Source organism: Patiria miniata, unplaced genomic scaffold, assembly GCF_015706575.1.
Source record: "Patiria miniata isolate m_02_andy unplaced genomic scaffold, ASM1570657v1 HiC_scaffold_2, whole genome shotgun sequence".
NCBI classification, from domain to species: Eukaryota; Metazoa; Echinodermata; class Asteroidea; order Valvatida; family Asterinidae; genus Patiria; species Patiria miniata.
The window spans coordinates 12,384,462-12,402,976 of NW_024037058.1; the positions used below are offsets into that span (position 1 = coordinate 12,384,462).

The 18,515-nt window shown below is 41.5% G+C and overlaps 1 protein-coding gene across 1 annotated transcript in view; it reads right to left on the reverse strand.

Annotated features, from left to right (window-relative positions):
• The window catches only part of LOC119726531 (neuronal cell adhesion molecule-like), a 90,870-nt gene that overhangs the window by 14,543 nt on the left and 57,812 nt on the right, over positions 1 to 18,515 (reverse strand). The window contains exons 17-23 of the mRNA XM_038198260.1: positions 17,040 to 17,216; positions 16,714 to 16,839; positions 16,319 to 16,489; positions 9,395 to 9,511; positions 7,705 to 7,910; positions 1,153 to 1,291; positions 474 to 806 (exon numbers count right to left, since the gene is read on the reverse strand). Coding sequence (XP_038054188.1) covers positions 474 to 806; positions 1,153 to 1,291; positions 7,705 to 7,910; positions 9,395 to 9,511; positions 16,319 to 16,489; positions 16,714 to 16,839; positions 17,040 to 17,216 — 1,269 coding nt within the window. The remainder of the gene's footprint in view (positions 1 to 473; positions 807 to 1,152; positions 1,292 to 7,704; positions 7,911 to 9,394; positions 9,512 to 16,318; positions 16,490 to 16,713; positions 16,840 to 17,039; positions 17,217 to 18,515) is intronic.

An 18,515-nucleotide genomic window follows, 5' to 3' on the forward strand; every position in this document is an offset into this window, starting at 1 on the left:
AATCCAGTTAAAATTGTAGTCTATGGAATATGATATGCCAGCAGATTTGGCGACTAATTATGCAAAACAAGATTGCGTCTTGACCTCGAGATCCTGACCATTCAGCGGACGTCTTCTATATCGTATCTTCTGTAACCCGTTGTTGTATTATACAAACATGGCATCCAATTTGGGCAATAACCAGCATAATTCTACTTTCTGATGGAAACGACGTCACAGTTTCTAAAGTGAACTCCAATTGGATGGCGGGCAGGGTCTTATAAAATTTGCCTGTTATGAGATATCAGACGTGCGACAGTTTCTATGCACACGTGAATATCTGATACTCGGACTATAAAAAAAGGATTTGACAACAAAATATAAATATGGATAAAAGGATACAAAAGAACACTTGTATAGATGAACAAAAAAAGTAGATTTTGAAAAGAGGAAGGAACAATTTCACAATCAGGCGGACAAACACTGCTACCTACTTAGTTTGGATTTGCAAACTACTCCGGCAACGTTTGAGCTTTCACACTGCTGGTACTTGGTGCTGACAAACGGGCAGTCGGCCAGTCGGCTCTCCGTCCCCTCACAAGCGACTCGGCTCATCATGATCGGCAGGTCACCTCTCCCGTATTCTGAGGCTGTGTTGGCCTGGATTGCTGCACCGAGGTCCAGCTGACGGCACACCGTGTTGGCGTCGTTTATCCCCCAGTCTTTACCGCACACCGCTCCCCAGGATGCTGTATCGTGCTGGTAGATTTCCACACGGCCACTCCAAGCGTCAGTGCCATTCACCAACCTTACATTACCATCTGGGACTTTAAAGAATTCATTTTGAATCTATCAGAACGCCTGCAATTTTGAAAAATTAAATCTGGTGGAACTATCAGTTTCACTCATCATTTTATTTGAATTTTAACGTGGGTGTGTACGTGACTAAAATACCAAATTCCTTCATCGACATTTCGTTTTGTTTGTTATGATCCGAAAAGTTTAGTGATTTAGCACATTCTGCAGATGGAACAAGTATTTATTTCGCAACGCTCAATTAATTTTGACAAATGTCCTCTGTATAGGCTGTAACATATCATGTCTGAACGGAAATGTTGTTATGCCAATGCCTTATGTCAGTTTTCCTACGGATGAAGAGCTTTTGTTAACTACCTTGCACTTGGCACCCGAATACCTCGAACCTCACTCTGTAGTATTGATTAGTCCAGGCCAGGGGTAGTATGCGAATAAACCTTGCTGTGGGTACCACAGGAAAAGTGACATTCGTTGGCCGACCACTGGTTAAGTTGAACTAAAATGAAGCAAAAGCAGGATTAGAGTGGTAATGATAACAATTCAGTTTTTATTTGCAACATTCCGATACCTGCCCGTACAGTTCTTTATGCAACTACAAAACATGTCTTCCTTATCAGCGGATACCGCGTGGAAAACAAATTGAGAGTTAAAACCTTTGGTTGGCTACTGTTAGTTTCAATGTGTACTTTATTGAAGGGAATGTCTTTTCATTTTCAGCAGTCTGAAGCCCCATTATGAAATAACGGAAAATGAAAATAACAATAATGAATAAAAACAATCAGGCAATCTGGCTATGTCTTATTTGAAAAGCTGTTAAAAACCCCCGGAATACCACATTTTTAACGATAAAACGGCGTATAACAACCAATAGAATCCCAGAAGATGCGAGAATGTTGCCTAACATCATATTAGGTATTTATACAGATAGTATACATCAACTCATGATAAACTCATTGCAATAAAATAAACTAGAGACTATACGCACTTGACATCATTGCATTTAGCCATCTATACGGGTGCAACACTAAATAGGAGATTAAAAACACGCCCTAATACAGGTTTTTTTGGCAACATTACCAGTTCCATTAAAAAAGACACATCCTAATAGGAATATGCCTTTATGTCGATCCCCAAAATCGTTGGACCGTATTGTGTTTACGTAGAAATTCTGCTTCAGATTCCAGCGATGGATATCTGTTTCACAGTCATTATTAATTTAGTATCTTAATTTGTAGTAGTTTCTGAGTATTCGCCTCACGTGCAGATTATTCTATTTTCATCCATATAAGCGCTTTCGTCTTTTCACTCGTCATTTCTGTCATGCATTGGCATGAGAGAACAAATCAAAGGATGAAAATAATGACTCTTTTCAAACTAAAGACAAAGGGTTGGAAGTTTTGTCACAAATCCCGCAATCATAAGACGCTCCAAAGACATTCTTTTCAGAACATTTCGTTCGCCTTGTCACTGATGAAATGGAATGACCTAAATAGGTTGAGAGATTTTAAAGTAACCAGAGAGAGAGAGCGAAAATTTCATTTTTCAATATAAAGCAAATCTCCATTTTCCAAATGAGAGTGACTTAAAACGCTGCATCCGTTCCAATTTATACAGTTCAAAGTTACTGTAGTGTTATTGTGAAGCCGGATTGAACTCAAAAAAGTACGAATTGAATACCAAAATGATTTGTCTCCAGAGCGTTTTATTCCCGGTTCTCGACCATGCCGCTATCCCATAATGTCCCCTAGAGGTCAATCTAATTTGCATAGGTCTCATTTGCATAGCACTGTAAACATTGCATGTAATGCATATACATGTATTATCGGGACACTACATCTCCCCCTTTCTTTAGATTTAAACAAACATTGTTAAATCATGTGACACAAAAAGATTTGAATAAGCCAAGGTGAACATTCAAGATATCCGGGGTGCGACAATATCAGAAGTCAAACTACGTGTATTTCTTGAAGAACACTCAGTTGACAAAATTATCCTTTAACATCAACAATGTAACTTTTCCTAAGTGATTAATACAATCAGCACGCAGAGAAATTCTGATCACTTGCAATTTTAGTATGGAATGTGACCGCCAGATTGGCCTTGAGTTAAACAACCTATTTACTACCATTCTAAGAGAAAATTCACTTATTTTGTTCTAAATGGAAGTTTTGTGCTCCAAGGATCCTAGAATGTATTGAACATGTCATTTTGCAGTTTACTTTAATCACTTTAGTTTAAATTTTAATAAACACTTTCGTAACATGCTTTAAGTAAACAATCCATGCTTCCAACTGGATTTTAGCTTTTTGCAACACAACTTAATTTTTTGTTTTTTGTTTAACATTTCAAAACTTGATGATGCATCTGAACATTGAAAACTACATGTTTACTTATACACAATGAAGTCATCCAACCATTTGGGAGGTCCCTTATTTTCCCTCACAGGTCTGGCAGTTTGAGAGCCAATTTGTGTTTCAACAGGGCCCAGATTTTCTCCCTCTTCCCCTTTTGTGTTTTGGGATGAGTCACATGATGACCCTGTGTGTTCTGGAACATTTTCATGTTCTGGATTGCTGTCATGTTCTAGTGTATTGTACTTCTTAACATGTGTGCTGTTTCTTTTGTATCTTACACCTGCTGGGGATTGTACTGTTACACTATTCCCTTCTTTCTGGACCAGTGTATAAGGAGTTGTCTTAAATGGAGTGGTCAGTTTATCCTGACGCGCTTGTTTCAACAGAACTGAATCCCCTGGCTGGAGATCCCTATCCGCTGCTCCTCTCTTGTCGTCTATGTACAACTTGTTTTTGTATTTCTGTGTAGCATCTCTGTCTCGTACTTCTTCGTCAAGACCTCGACTGTCGACCTCCAACTGTGGAAGTTTTGTCCTTAGTTTTCGTCCAAACATCAGTTCTGCTGGCGAAACCCCTGTGGTTGCATGAGGCGTTGTTCTATACGCAAACAGGTAAGTACGGATTTCTGTCTTCCAGTCGCGAGACTCAGCCGTAGCAATTCGAATGCGTTTCATCAGTGATCTGTTCTGCCTCTCGACCTCACCATTTGCTGCCGGATGGAGGGGTGTTACAGCTCTGTGTCTAATATCATTACCCTCCAAGTACTTCTCAAAAATCTCAGACCGAAACTGTGGTCCATTATCTGATGTGATGGATCTCGGAAGGCCATAACGACTGAACATGTTCTCTAAGGCCTCGATGATACGTTCACTTGAAGTATCTTTCATGATTTCCACCTCATAGAAACGACTATAGTAGTCAACTACCACGAAAACATAATGCTTCGACGGCAGTGGTCCCATCAGATCAATGGCCAAATCTTGCCATGCTGCAGTTGGCATCGGTGTAGGCTTCAGTGGTTCTGGGTTTGGCATCGCTCCAGTAACTTGACACCCATGACATGATCTGACATACTTCTCAACATCTTTTTCCATCTGAGGCCACCATACTTTGGTTCTGAGTGTCTGCTTTGTACCAACTACTCCCAGATGTCCCTGATGAGCCAATTCTACACATTTCATTCTCAACTTCTTTGGAATGACAATTCTGGTTCCCCTAACAACTAGGTACCCAATGCAGCTCAGCTCATTTCTCACTGCACAAAAGTTCACACTGGATTTATTCCACTGGTCATCCTTGAGACACTTTCGCACAGCAACAAGCTCCTCATCAATCTTCGATTCTTCTTCGACTTCTCTCGTCGATATTGCTCGGGGCGTTGCTTCCCTGGCAACAAAACGAATATATTCTTCTGCCTGCATCTGTAATCTGCTAGGTTTGTCTGCAGTGCTTGTGTCCACCAGCCTAGACAACACATCAGCGATGTTCTCTCTACCGGGTCGATACTGAATCTTAAACGTGTACGACATTAACTTCAAAAGCCATCTCTCTATCCTCGCGTTGGGTCGTGACTTCGGACCATACAACACTTCCAGTGGTTTGTGGTCTGTTACAAGCTCAAACTCTATACCGTACAAATATACATGGAATTTCTCGCACGCCCATACAACTGCTAATGCCTCCTTTTCTGTTGTCGAATACCTCGTCTCCACATCAGTCAGCATACGACTAGCATAGCTAATAACTCGTGTTTGACCCTCGTATTCTTGCAGTAAGACCGCACCTAGTCCCACATTACTTGCATCTGTCACCAACTGCGTCTTTGTAGCATCCAGTCTAAAATACCCCAGAGTGTCAGCATCGGTTAGACACTGTTTCAGTTTCTCAAAACTCTGCTGCTGTTCTGGACCCCATACAAACTGCTCATTCTTTCTCACCAGCTTACGTAGCGGTTCTGTGAGCGTAGCCAGGTTTGGGATGTACCTCGCAGAGAAGTTTACCAACCCAAGAAAGCTCTTCACCTCTGCTGCATTTGTCGGTTGTTTGGCATTCTTCATGGCCTTGATGCGTCCCTCTGTTGGCTCTATTCCACGACGTGACAAGACATGCCCCATGAATGTGATCCTCTCCATTGCAAATTCACATTTATCTGGATTCAGAGTAAGTCCTGCCCCCTTCAGGTGCTCCAGGACCCGTCTCAGTCTCTGGTCATGTTCTTGCTTGTCCCTACCATACACTACGATGTCATCTGAAATATTCTGAACACCGTCACAGTCATGGAAAACTTGTGCAATCACCTGCTGATATTTCTCAGGTGCAGCACTGATCCCAAACATTAACCGTTTGTATCTGTACAGCCCTTTGTGTGTCACAAATGTTGTGATGTCACGTGACTCATCATCCAATTCAATTTGATGATAGCCATATTTCAAATCCAACTTACTAAACACTTCTGCCCCATTCATGTTATACAATATTTCATCGACAGTGGGGATTGGATGTCGCTCCCTGATGATTGCATTGTTTGCTTGTCTCATGTCTACACACAACCTAATGTCCCCATTTGGCTTTGGCACCACAATGACAGGACTGACCCATGATGTTGGGTTTTGCACTTTCTCAATAATGTCTAGAGACTCTAGCTCATCTAGTTTATCACTAACCTTTTGTCTCATACTATACGGTACTCTATACATTCTCTGAGCTACTGGTTGCACATCTTTGTTTATGTGTAAACTCAACTGATAACCTTTCAGTTTCCCAATGCCTTCAAAACACTGTTTGTACTCTGTACGCACATCATCAACATAATTGACTCCAATGCTCAATATGTTCAGTTGTTCTGCTGTTTCTCTCCCCAACAATGCTGGCCCTGCACCCTTAAGTACATAAAAATCAGCGTAAACTTCACAACTTTTAGTACCCTCTGCCTGCACGGCAACTACTGTACTGAATTTACCCAACAGATCTAGTGGTTTGTCAGCCCCGTATGCATACAACTTCTTTGTGGTTATCTCAGATTTACATGTAATCTTTTGTTTCTTCAAACTTTCCCACAACTTTGCATCAATGAGATTCACTGTGGCCCCACTATCAACAATAACATCTACTGGTAATTTCTGCTTACCCAAACACACTTGCAATTTGTCTGTGGAACAAGAATTCACTCGATTAACATCAACACTTCCTACATGAAATGCATAAGAGTCTGAGTCCGAGTCAGTTTCATTGTCCACCGTGTTTACTTTTCCTGAACCGTTTGATTTTCCATGTCCTGGTTTTCTTGGTTTCGCGTATCCCGTTTTCCCTTGTCCACTTGCATGACTTGACTTGCCTTGCACTCTGCCATGTCGGCCGTCATGACTTTTGCCAGTTTCTCTTTTAGTCTTGCAGCAAGACGCAAAATGTCCGGCAAGTCCACATTTGTTGCACTGTTGCTTCTTTGCTGGGCAGCTGCCATCCCTTGCAAAATGTCCGGATCTTCCGCACCGAAAACACTTCCCGTGTTGTTGTGTGCGTGTTCCCGTTGTACGAGTTCCATGTTGCACAGCGTTCACGTTGGCGCTAGCTCCGTGGGTGTTACTCCCGCATTGTGGCCCGTGTGCTCCGGCGTCCATCTGTTTCGTTTGTTTATCCGTTAGTTCGACTGTCACCGCGATTGTCCTCAGGTCATCCAGCTTTAGATCATGTCCTTTGATCAACAGTTTGGCACGGATCTTGTGTGATCTGCATTTTTCAATCACTTGGTCACGAATTTCCTCGTCTGCATTCTGGAAATTGCAGCGAACAGCTCGTTGCCGCAGCCGCACGATGAACTGCTCTATCGACTCGCCGTCCTCCTGCGCCATGCTCCTGAAGCAATACCGCTCATACGGCACGTTGATTTTCGGCTGAAAATGTTTGCTCAGGGTTTTCTTTGATTTCTCGTAGGCGTCTGACCCCTCTTCTTCCTCCAAGGAAAAGAAGATATCCTGCACTTCTGTCCCGGCACAGTGTAGCAACAACGCTCGTTTCTGCTCGGCATTTTTCACCCCTCGTCCGACTGCATACAGCTCGAAGCTACGCAGCCATCGCTGCCACGCGATTCCCACATTGCTTGGGTCGCCGTGCGGGTTGAACCATTTGACTTGACTCACGTCACTGCTGCTGAGTTCCATGACTTTTCCACACGAATTAAATCGGAAAATCTCAGTCAAATGCGTCCAAAAGATTCTTCACGATTATCCTGAATTGTCCAGTATCCTCGTCGCCAATTGTAGTGTTATTGTGAAGCCGGATTGAACTCAAAAAAGTACGAATTGAATACCAAAATGATTTGTCTCCAGAGCGTTTTATTCCCGGTTCTCGACCATGCCGCTATCCCATAATGTCCCCTAGAGGTCAATCTAATTTGCATAGGTCTCATTTGCATAGCACTGTAAACATTGCATGTAATGCATATACATGTATTATCGGGACACTACAGTTACTACTTTGTAAACATTTTGAGGCCAACGATAAGGAAAACGATTAATAAAGATGACTGAATGTTTGGAAAGCGCCCTCTGTAACTCACTCTGATTGCTCCACCGTCAGCATTGGTTAAACTCTGCCAGTCATCTAACTCAGCTGTGAGGCTGTGCTGGACTGAAAACGCCCTGACATGACAACAGGTCACGCTGAGGTGTCCTTGCATGGTGAGCCCGGTAACCGTCGTGGGTTTACCCAGGTCAACCTGAATCCACTGATCTGCTGGAGTGCTTGGTACCCATCCTTGGGTTCCTGTGGGATGATATAATGGTTTTATTATTAGCGTTGGGAATGTTCCAATACGCAAATTAAAAAATAATGCCTACAATCAGAAGATGTACAATCAGCTACGATTTATCAAATTTACTCCAATAATACAGTCACTAGAAAGGTATGGCTGAAAAGGTGAATGTTATTCCGACGAACAGTTTCTATTCCTACTTTTGATTCTAAATATTTACTTTGTTGTTTACCAATGGAATTACAAATAATGTTAAACAAGGCATATGACAAAGTTTATGAAGCGAGTTTCATCAGTTTTGGGAAAGAGGGTAAGATTTTATTCGCCATACGAAAAAAATAAATACTCATTTTCACAATCTGCCACTTTCGACTTGGCGTCCTCCAATGTCAATACAGCACTGGAGGTGGTGGTGGAAGGGGCGTGCTGCGGCAGAAAGCTTCTAGAAATGCAAGATCACCCTTGATGTCACTGCACTCCTCCTCAATCGTTTGGAACAACAAACGACCGAGGAGGCGTGCAATGACATTAGGGATGATTCTGCATTCCTTCAGAAGCTTTCGGCCGCTGCACGCACCTTCCGCCACCGTTTCCTCCACTGTATCGACATTCCCAAAGTAAGTAGTTTTTCGTACGGCATTTAAATATTATCCTCTTGCACAAAACTGATATAACACTCAATATCATTGTTCATGCCCTCTTTACATGATCTGAAATGTTGGTTTAATTCCATTGGTAAACAACAGGGTTATTTGGGATCAAATGAAGGACTTTTTTTAAAAAGAAGTACATTGTAATTTCCAAAATATCACGTTATAAATCTGCATTTCTGACCAATCACCGTTTGGGTGGTTTATATATAGAGCCTTGTCATACCGTTTGACCTAAACCTTTCATTAGTCATCAACATGAATTTGTATAGTTCCGCGATATTTTTCTCTCAAATGGCTTTTACTGCGAGACGCCGCACTTCTAGTGTAAATTGGGCCTCATATTGAAATTCTCACAAAACAATGAACTAAAGAACTATCCGGCAAATCCACTGAACGACAACTTTGGCCCATTAATTGTATGGCTTTGGTAATTACCGAGTTCTATGGTCACCATTCGGTGCCTACAGAATGACTTCATTCATGTGTATGTGTAATAACGAACTGTGCATCAATAATGTAAGCAAATAGTCCAAAAGAAGCCATATAAAACCATACTTTTCTTAACAACTCATGTTTGCGATTATGTCTTGGCAAAAATGTTTTGGTAGAGTCTTTGTTGTTGTTAAGCAGCGCCATGAAATTGGGCCCTAATGACACAGCACTACTAAGTTACGCAAGGAAGCATAAGCAGAAAAACAAATGACTTCATTTATCATTATATTCATGAGGCAACTAGGCACAACATAAATATGGAAATATCACCGTTAAAAGTTTACCATAACATAAATGCCCATTACTTATATAGGATCGTTGATTTTTTATAGAAAGGATGCGATACCTACCTACATTAAGTCGAGCGGTGCTTGGGAGATAGCTACTACTATGGACGGACGATGCCGTTATGCTGTTGTCCGGGATGTTTCTATTTTCCATCCCCAACGCCCTTGGAGTGCACCGTGCTAGTGAAATGATAAAGAATAATTCACAAATTCAACAGGTTATAGTGAGGTACCTTAGTGACAAAAATGCCAAGGATCGGTACACGGTGGACAAAAGCACAATTTTTTCACCAAAGCACAATTTTTTCACCAAAGCATCTCCATGGTATACCTTTTCGAAAAAAAAGACGGACGCAAAAAATTGGATGATGGGAAGGGCAATATATGACGTCATTATGACTTATCAGCTAATTATTACATGAAATAAATATAAATTGATAATATCTTCAGAACTACCAACATCACAACAACAAATGTGGCATCAAATGAAAGGGAACAACAAGATCTTTCATTTGAGTGGTATGTCAGTGGGATGGAATGTAGTAAAGGGTGGTTTTGGGGGCAAAAAAAAAACACTTTTTGGGTCAAAAAACCTCATTTACATGAGAGAATAAAAGTGTCCCCTCGAGCTAAAAAAATGGCCTCAAAGTATCTTACTATTTCTTAGAAGTAACCATTTCCCAATAGATGATTTTGATATAAACGACGAATATGAAAACCAAGCCCCAAAATGAATACAATACGCTCTGAAAATGGGCACATAATGCATAGTTCACAGGTTCCAGCCCCCCCCCTCCCCCATTTGATTTTACGGAGGCCAATGTCCGGTGAAAAACACGTGTCGACCTTTCAGCTCGGATGTGCAAAAAAAGCAATGCTGAGCAAGTGCCCCTTTTCGGTGATGCCCCCCCCCCCCTAGTTTCAAACCCGTTCCGCTGCCGCTGCCTGAAGGACCGGCTCCCAACGCAGTTTAATACCTTCGACGACTTAGACGCCTCAAGCCAGATACTCTGTCCCACATAAATCCGCCACGTAGGTACAGCTTTCATGTCAAACCAAAACCGCAGGCCGAGCTGAAAAAGATGGAGAAAGGCTGGGTCATACGAAAAGTCTCCCATCACACGGACGGGTGCAGCTCAATCACAGCAACTGCCAAAAAAGACGGCCCATTCAGGGTGTGTCCGGATCCCAAGCAGCTAAACACATAATGTTTTCTACAGATCCCCACTCTTGAGTAGCTCAAGCCAGACTTTGCGCTGGAAAGGTTCTTCTCCAAGCTAGACGTCAAAAGCAGGGTATTGGTCTGCTCATCTAGAGCAGTCTGAAGAGCTGACAACATACAATTTGGTTGTAACAGCTTTCGTCGCCCACTCATCGGCTTACCAGTAAGCCAAGACAATAGTTCCAAAAATATTGATGGCGAAATAAGCTAGATGCCTTGATGCGTTGGAACAATCACCGCAACGACATTGCAGTATTCGGTGTCCCTTGGAGAGCATGACGAGCACCGAACGCCTCATCGCCCTGATGGAAACCGCTGGTTCCTTTAAAGTCAACATTGTCTCACACTACACCCTACATTGCGTAGACAAAGTTGCTCCCTTCTGTGATCTTCTTCGAAAAGATGTACCATTTCTCTGGCAAGAGGACCATCAAACTTCTTTTATAACCCTGAAACACTCCATCTCAACTCAGTCCTGGCTACGATTCTCCGACCCACTGGTATAAAAAAACCTTCCTCAAAGTAGATACATCTGAAAGAGGATTGGGCATCAGCCATGAAGGTAAACCGATCGCATTTTCCTTAAAGAGCCTATAGACCCTCTGCCAAGAGCATATTCTCGAATATCGAGAGGAAGCTGTGTCACTGCTGCAACTTCATTCGGCTGCAACTTCATTGTCGTCACTGACCATTAAAACCATTGGTTACGATCTGGCGCAAAATCCTAGCCAGTGCACCACCCCGCTTGCAGCGTTTTATTAAGCTACAAGGATGCGACTTCGACGATGTCTACAAACCTGGTGCTATGATGGTGATCGCAGATACACTCGGCAGACTGCCCAACCCCTTCAAGCTCCACATCGTAACACGTGATTAACCTATAACTGAAATACACTCGGATGGGCACCCGACTGTAACTTATATTACGTTTTTTTGTCCGCCTATCTTTGGAATAAGTTTCAACATTTAAGATACCGATAATCAATTACGAAAACTCTCTTGGCATAGTATTTGAACCATTCTCTCTGACCTAAGAACAAAAACTCACAATACCACTCACGGTTTGCATGTTAAAACAAGGTGCCAAAATGATTACCCCAATCCATGATTTTAGCACCATTTTCTTTTACCAAAATAGGGCTTTTTGGCCAAAAAACACCCTGTACTACATTCCATCCCACTGACATACCACTCAAATGAAAAATCTTGTTGTTCCCTTTCATTTGATGCCACATTTGTTGTTGTGATGTTTGTAGTTCTAAAGATATTATCAATTCATATTTATTTCATGTAATAATTAGCTGATGACGTCATAATGACGTCATATATTGCCCTTCCCATCATTCAATTTTTTGCGTCCGTCTTTTTTTTCTCGAAAAGGTATACCATGGAGATGCTTTGGTGAACAAATGGTGCTTTTGTCCACCGTGTCAGATTTTTTCAGTAAAGGTACCTCACTATAAAATGAAGACTTAATGCAGGCCCGGATTAAGTGTTTTGTAAGCCCAGCACCAGTGTTCCGTAGGCCCTATTCCGCCCAAGCCACCGACCCCTATTCAGCGTACAAAGCACTGTACAAATCAAGCCATGCCAAACTGATATAGGTCCTAGCTGTAAAAGCCTGCTCGCACCAAGGGCATCAAACTCACAAGTGGGGAGGGGGATGTTCATGCAAACATGTGTATCCTGATGAGAACTAATTAGCGTGCGAAGCTTAAACAGCGTGGGGTTAAAATGATTCTAGAGGTTCTCAATGTGACGTAATTTCTGACTACTTGCAAGGTTTTAGCAAAATATCATCATTTAAACATCATTAATGAGTTGGGAGCCATTGAATCGGCTATTCTGAGCTACAGAATCAAGTACAGGGCGAGTAAAAAAAAAGCGAAACCCAAATGTTGGGACTATTGTTTTTAGTGAATTTCTGCATGTAGCACTTTCAAAATCTAGGATATGAAGTCCCAATCCAAAAGCTTTCTTTTAGCACAAAAATCATTCAAATCACTTATGTACTTTTGAAGTTACGGAATTTTAAGCACAACCACCGTTTTGAAGTTCTGTCGACCAATCACAAGAAGGTAAGTGTTCATTCAGCAAAACGAAACCAAATCACACATTTTTTTGTGATCCATGGACAGAACTTTAAAACGGTGGTTGTGTTTATAATTCCGTAACTTAAAAACTACATAAGCGATCTGAATGATTCTTGTACTAAAAGAAAGCTTATGAATTGGTCTTTCATATTCTGAATTTTGAAGGTGTTACATGCAGAACTTCACTAAAACAATATTCCGACATTTGAGTTTCGGTTTTTTTGACTCACCCTGTAGACTACAATTATTTAATCAGGGAAGAAAATAATTGGGGGAACAACATGTCCCCCCGCTCTGACCGATCGACGCCCTTAGTTCGCAGTTAGCACCTGCTTTAGAACGATTAATTGTATACGTAGGGCCTGCATGTAATACAGCGTCAGTTGGTGAAATCGAAAACTTGGAGAGAGACCCTCTGCTCGTGGGTGTGGTGTGGGTAGGCCTATATGTGTTTTATGGCACACTGCGGTATTATTGTAGGCCCCCAATTTTTCGTAAGCCCCCAACATTTTTGTTGGCCTGAGGCACAGTGCCTACTGTGCCTACTGGGTAATCCGGGCCTGACTTAATGTCGCTCGCTGCAGCACTGTGGGGTCACTGGTTGTGGGTCATCCTCGCAATGGGCAGAGTAAGGTTTTGGGAAAATGTTAGACTTGAGGACCATTCACTATAGACAGTAGTATTTCGTCTGTCGGCGCCCCTATCTATATAATTTTATACTTGCACAGCGAAGTGTATCATTGGGGACCATTTGAAGCGGTACGCGCACGGCATTCGTATGTGGCCTGGAAAATAATCACCATTTTACCTTTAAAAATGCTAAAATATGATGCCGTGGACGAACGTTTATAAATCTGTTTGTGTACAACATTATGTAAGTAAAAAAGTATATGAGTGATTTGAATGATTCTTTTTTGAATGAGATCAAAAGCTTCACTGAAGAAGATATTTTTGCGTCTGGAAGAGGGCGAAATTGAAGGTGAAAAAGAAAGTTTCTTTTTAATGGGGCTTTCACATCCTAGATCAGAAAAGTGCTACATGCGGAACATCTTTAGAAAATAGAGGGCGGCATTTGGGTTTCCTTTTTTGACTCACCCGGTTTGTAAATGTAATGCTTTTCAACAGCACAAACGAAAGACTACATGTCTATGTCTGTTCAATGAACAGAACATAGGGATTTTCTGCATCATGATGTTTTATGAGTTCATACCTTTTTTCGTCCATGTGCAGTCAGGCAAATTCGGGTTCAATTTCGTGTACCGACAAAGGTCCATGAGTCTAAGTCTTGTAATGTCTTGTAATTCTCTAGATATAGCACATACTGGTGCACATTTAAGATAACTTTATATGACCCACGACGACGTCATCATGACGTCACCTCAATATTTACCTATAACACATCCCGGTATACATACATACCAAATTTCAACCCAATCGGACCTACAGTTCTCCGGATGTAGGTCATTGAATTATGCACGCAGGGTGACGTCATCATGACGTCACTTGTCGAGACACGATTTTGCTCTGAGGTCTTTGCCTATATTAACTTTGAGTGATATTTGACAGTAATTATTGCCAAAAGTGCTGTCAAGAACAATGAATTACAAAGTCTATGGATAGAACGAAGACGAAAAACCAGAATTGATATTAATCTATTGAATATGCTAAGAAAAAGAAAAATTCATTAAAAATATCATCTTGTAACAAACACCTGGTGATGTCATCATGACATTATCACAATTTCCATATTATAGCACATTACCGTCATGTACATTCCAAGTATCAACCCAATTGCACCTGTCGTCCTTGAGGGCTTCAAAACAGCACCTCTAATGTAATGTGACCTCACTTCCATTTTCTTAAATAACACACCCCTGTCTGTGTACATACCACGCATGAACTCAACCGCTCTTGTAGATATTGTGCTTCGAAAAATGACCTTTAATGTAATGTAACTTGACACCTTATAATGTCATGATGTTGTCACATTTTGAGAAATAATTTTACCATAGGGTTGTTGTTATTATAAAGTCTCATTAGAATATGATTTATTTTATGTCAAAAGTGACCATCAGAAAAGAAAAAAAACTGTAAATTTCGCATTGAAATTCGGATGAACTTGACTATAAAATTGCAAAAAATGACATTATTAATGACATCATTGTGAAGTCACACAAGTATGTATGATTGTACACACCTATTTCTAAACACATAAATTAGTTGCATTCGTGCGATACGGAAAAACAATTCAAGAAAAAAATTCATATAAAACTGTATGATGACGTAATTATAAGGTCACCTCAAATGTCGCATATAACACAGCCAAGTATAGAAACATGCAAAGATTCAACCCAATGGGACAGGTCAGGAGATACTGGCCTGAAAAGAATGCAACTTTACGGGTGTGTCACGTGACCAGCGATGATGTCATCGTGACGTCATGATTCGCGGCACATATTCAGATGGTGGTATAAGAGCATGCCAAATTGGAAGTTGATCGGATACGTGCAAAAGTGGGGGTGCGGAAGAATCGATGTATGAAAAAGCACTGAAATATAAGAAGTTTAGAATTTCTGTAGTAATTGTGGTCAGATTAGTGTCAGGATTGTTTGATTGTTCCAAAATGGCTTTTCAGACCTGAAGTTGACTTCTCTGAATCCTAATGACACCCGCTTTTGTATCAATCTGGAAAAGTGGTTGAAGGTTGAAAATGCGAGTTTCTTAGGCGCATCATGTTTTGGCTTGGTCAAAACCAACCCAACGGAACCCCTATCCCGGCACCAAGTGCATTGGCGTGCATAGGGCGTATTATACAAATACAACATGGTTTGAGGGGAAGTAGTGGGAATAACTGGTCTCGAGGTGTAGGTCAGCTTGACTACATCCCGACGCGGAGGGAGGTAGTCAAGCTGACCTACACCGAGGGACCAGTTTTCCAACTACTTTCCAGTAGCCTCACTGCCTTTTTAGTGGCCTCACTGCCTTGTTTATAATGGCCTTCGTAGATTTTGAATTTTTATTCAGTACAAGATATTCAAGTTCTTCGTCAGTCTATGAAAAAGCCTGGTGCCATCACTCTTTAATTTGTCTTTACTGCAGTAGTTACAAGGACTACAACAACAGACTGGTTCCGTAAAGATTTCATGCCACATACTACATTTTTTACATGTTCTATACGAGGCGAGTTCCAAGTGAATTTTTGGTGCTACCAGAAAAACTACCGCACGGCAGCAAGGGGATACTCACCGGGATGATGTCACCTGGGCGCGTATCATTTTTACTTCCCGGACGCGCGGCGGAATCTGCCAATGACGCGCTTCAATTTGATCATGAATATTTATGAGGTGTAGTAATGTATATTGTCGTATTTTTTGTCCTCTTAACACTAGATTTCCCTCATAAACCACTTCAGTCTGTCTACGACTTGGCTGTTTGTTCTGAATGTGGCACAACTGACAAGTATATTGTGTTCATGCATTAGGGAAAGTGTCTTAAAGTTCGCAATCGCTCAAAAGAACAAAAACAAAGACTTTTCCCCAACTATGCGGAAAGAAACAAAACCCTAAATTTTATCAAGAGTGTCCGAACAGCTCAAAAGAATATAGTCTGAAGGAAAACCAGAGCTTTTTCGGCGGACTTGCCGAAACAGCTGCATATGCCACATGCTTTTACCGTCTGCAATTGTCCTGGCCTTTTCGTCGTTTCCGGCTACCTCTCCTTGATCATTGACAGCCACAATCCGCAGGGTGTACTCTGTGCCAGGCTCCAGGCCAGGAACCGTGGTCGTGTTTCCATCTAGCAGGTCCACGCGCTGAGTCTCCGCAAAGTCCGCATTTTCGTCGTCTTAGGAGTAGAGAGAGAGAGAGAGAGAGGGGAGAGAGAGAAAAAACAACAAATAACACCAAGAAATACCATCGCACCTTGTTTTCTTTTGGTTTTAATTGGTTCACTACTGTGATATGACCTTAACTATAAAATACAGTAGAATTTTGTTACAGCGCACGCACTAACATCGACAACAGTCAATTTTCTAGGGTTATTGTACCAGACAATTAAAAGAGTCTTACGTGCTTCCTTGTACAAAACGTAGAACTCGTTGGCTGCGGCGCCCTCGTCCTTTTGGATAAAGGTCACGTTAATGTACGTCCTTCCGGGCGCGATCTGGGCATCAGCGAAAAGAGGCTTGGGTGGCACTGTAAAATCACAAATAGAAAAAGAAGAAGAGTCCATCATGTGTCTTCCAGTGAATTCACAAGTTATCCAAATGAACTGTGACTATTGGCATTCCTTTGTTATTGCTCATCACCTGTAACCGGCGACTGGACTTGCGAAAGAAGATTTGTGACTGGTACAAAAAATGGTCTGAAGATCATAACTCTCTGATTCCACCTACCTCCACCAACTCGCGTCGTGACCTCCTGGGTGTTCGCTTGGCCGAGGCCATACCCGTTGGTGGCGTAGATTGAGATGCGGTAGTTGGTGTCGGGCTGTGCGGACTCCACCTTGTAGGAATCGGCCTCTGGGTCCCCAATGGGAACTCTGGTCTCCTCTCCCAAATCAATCCAATCGACTACAGTCACAGAGAGAAAGAAAGGTTATTGGTAATAATCAATTTTTGTGGATGCCTTAACTTGCCTCTTTAAAGGCGATCTCTATGAGGACACTTTTACATGTGAGACATTTTCACAAACAGAAGAGTCAGGTTGGCATAGCGGTACTTTGCTCGTCTTCCACCGCTGTGACCCGGGTTCGCATCCCGCCTAGGCCAACGTGTGCATAGGGTGTCAGTCCCTAACGGATTCCGTGGGTTTTCTCCAGAATATTTGTTCTGGGGTTTTCCTCCCCCTCTAAAATTGTAATTCTTCTCATTATCTTCTCTCGACATGTTTCTTTGGGCTCGCAAGCTTAAATGCCATGGGCGCTTTTGAGGAATCCTTCTTTCATTACTAGAAATAAGTAAATAAACAGAAGTATAGTTTTTCCAGGCCAATTTCCTAAAACGTTCATTCACTTCTGAAAATCGGTCATTCATTTTCGTCTGAATCGCTCTGAACACAAGTTTCATTTTCGATATCAGAGCATTCGATTCCATTTCAGTTCAATCAATTAAGTAATTGAGCAGCACTTTTCGTTTATGTCCATTCAGATTTATTTCCAACACTTCTTTTTCACTTCTAGAGTGCGATTTCAAATATGCACCATTGTATTTCAGATACAATTAGGGCTTCTTTTTTACTATTAAACTGTCAATTAAATTAGCTGTACCTGAAATCGATTTAGAAAAGGTTCGCTAGCAAAATGAATGCACAGGTAACGTAATTGGCCGTCTGTTTCTCAAAACCGATTGCACGGACAATGAAAACGACGGAACTTTCGTTAGATTGAAATGGGATTAAAGACGTGCATTCAAATTCAGACGAAAATAAATGACCGATTTTCAGAAGTGAACGAACATTTTAGGAAATTTGCCGGGAAAACCTATATAAATGAGGAACATAGTATAGGTTTCCCCGGCCAATTTCACCAAGTTTTCATTCAATTTAGCGCCTGGCTCATTCCATTTAGATTGAAATTGAAAGATCATGCACATCGCCATTCAACAATCAAAAAGAATCATTCAATTTCACTATCCGAGCAATCTATCGCATTTTAGCTTCACTCGTCCCTGTAAAAGATGGATTCAAATTAAAAGTATCGCGTTGTTCATTCAGTTTCGTCTGAATCACTAGCAAGGGGTTGATCGTGCATTCATTTTCATTAATGGGCAAACATGTTTCACATTTTGTCAAGCATGTTTAAGACTTCGTACACGTAAAACTTTGAATTATCTCGGCGTAAATCATATCTGATGTCTTCAATCCGTAAATGC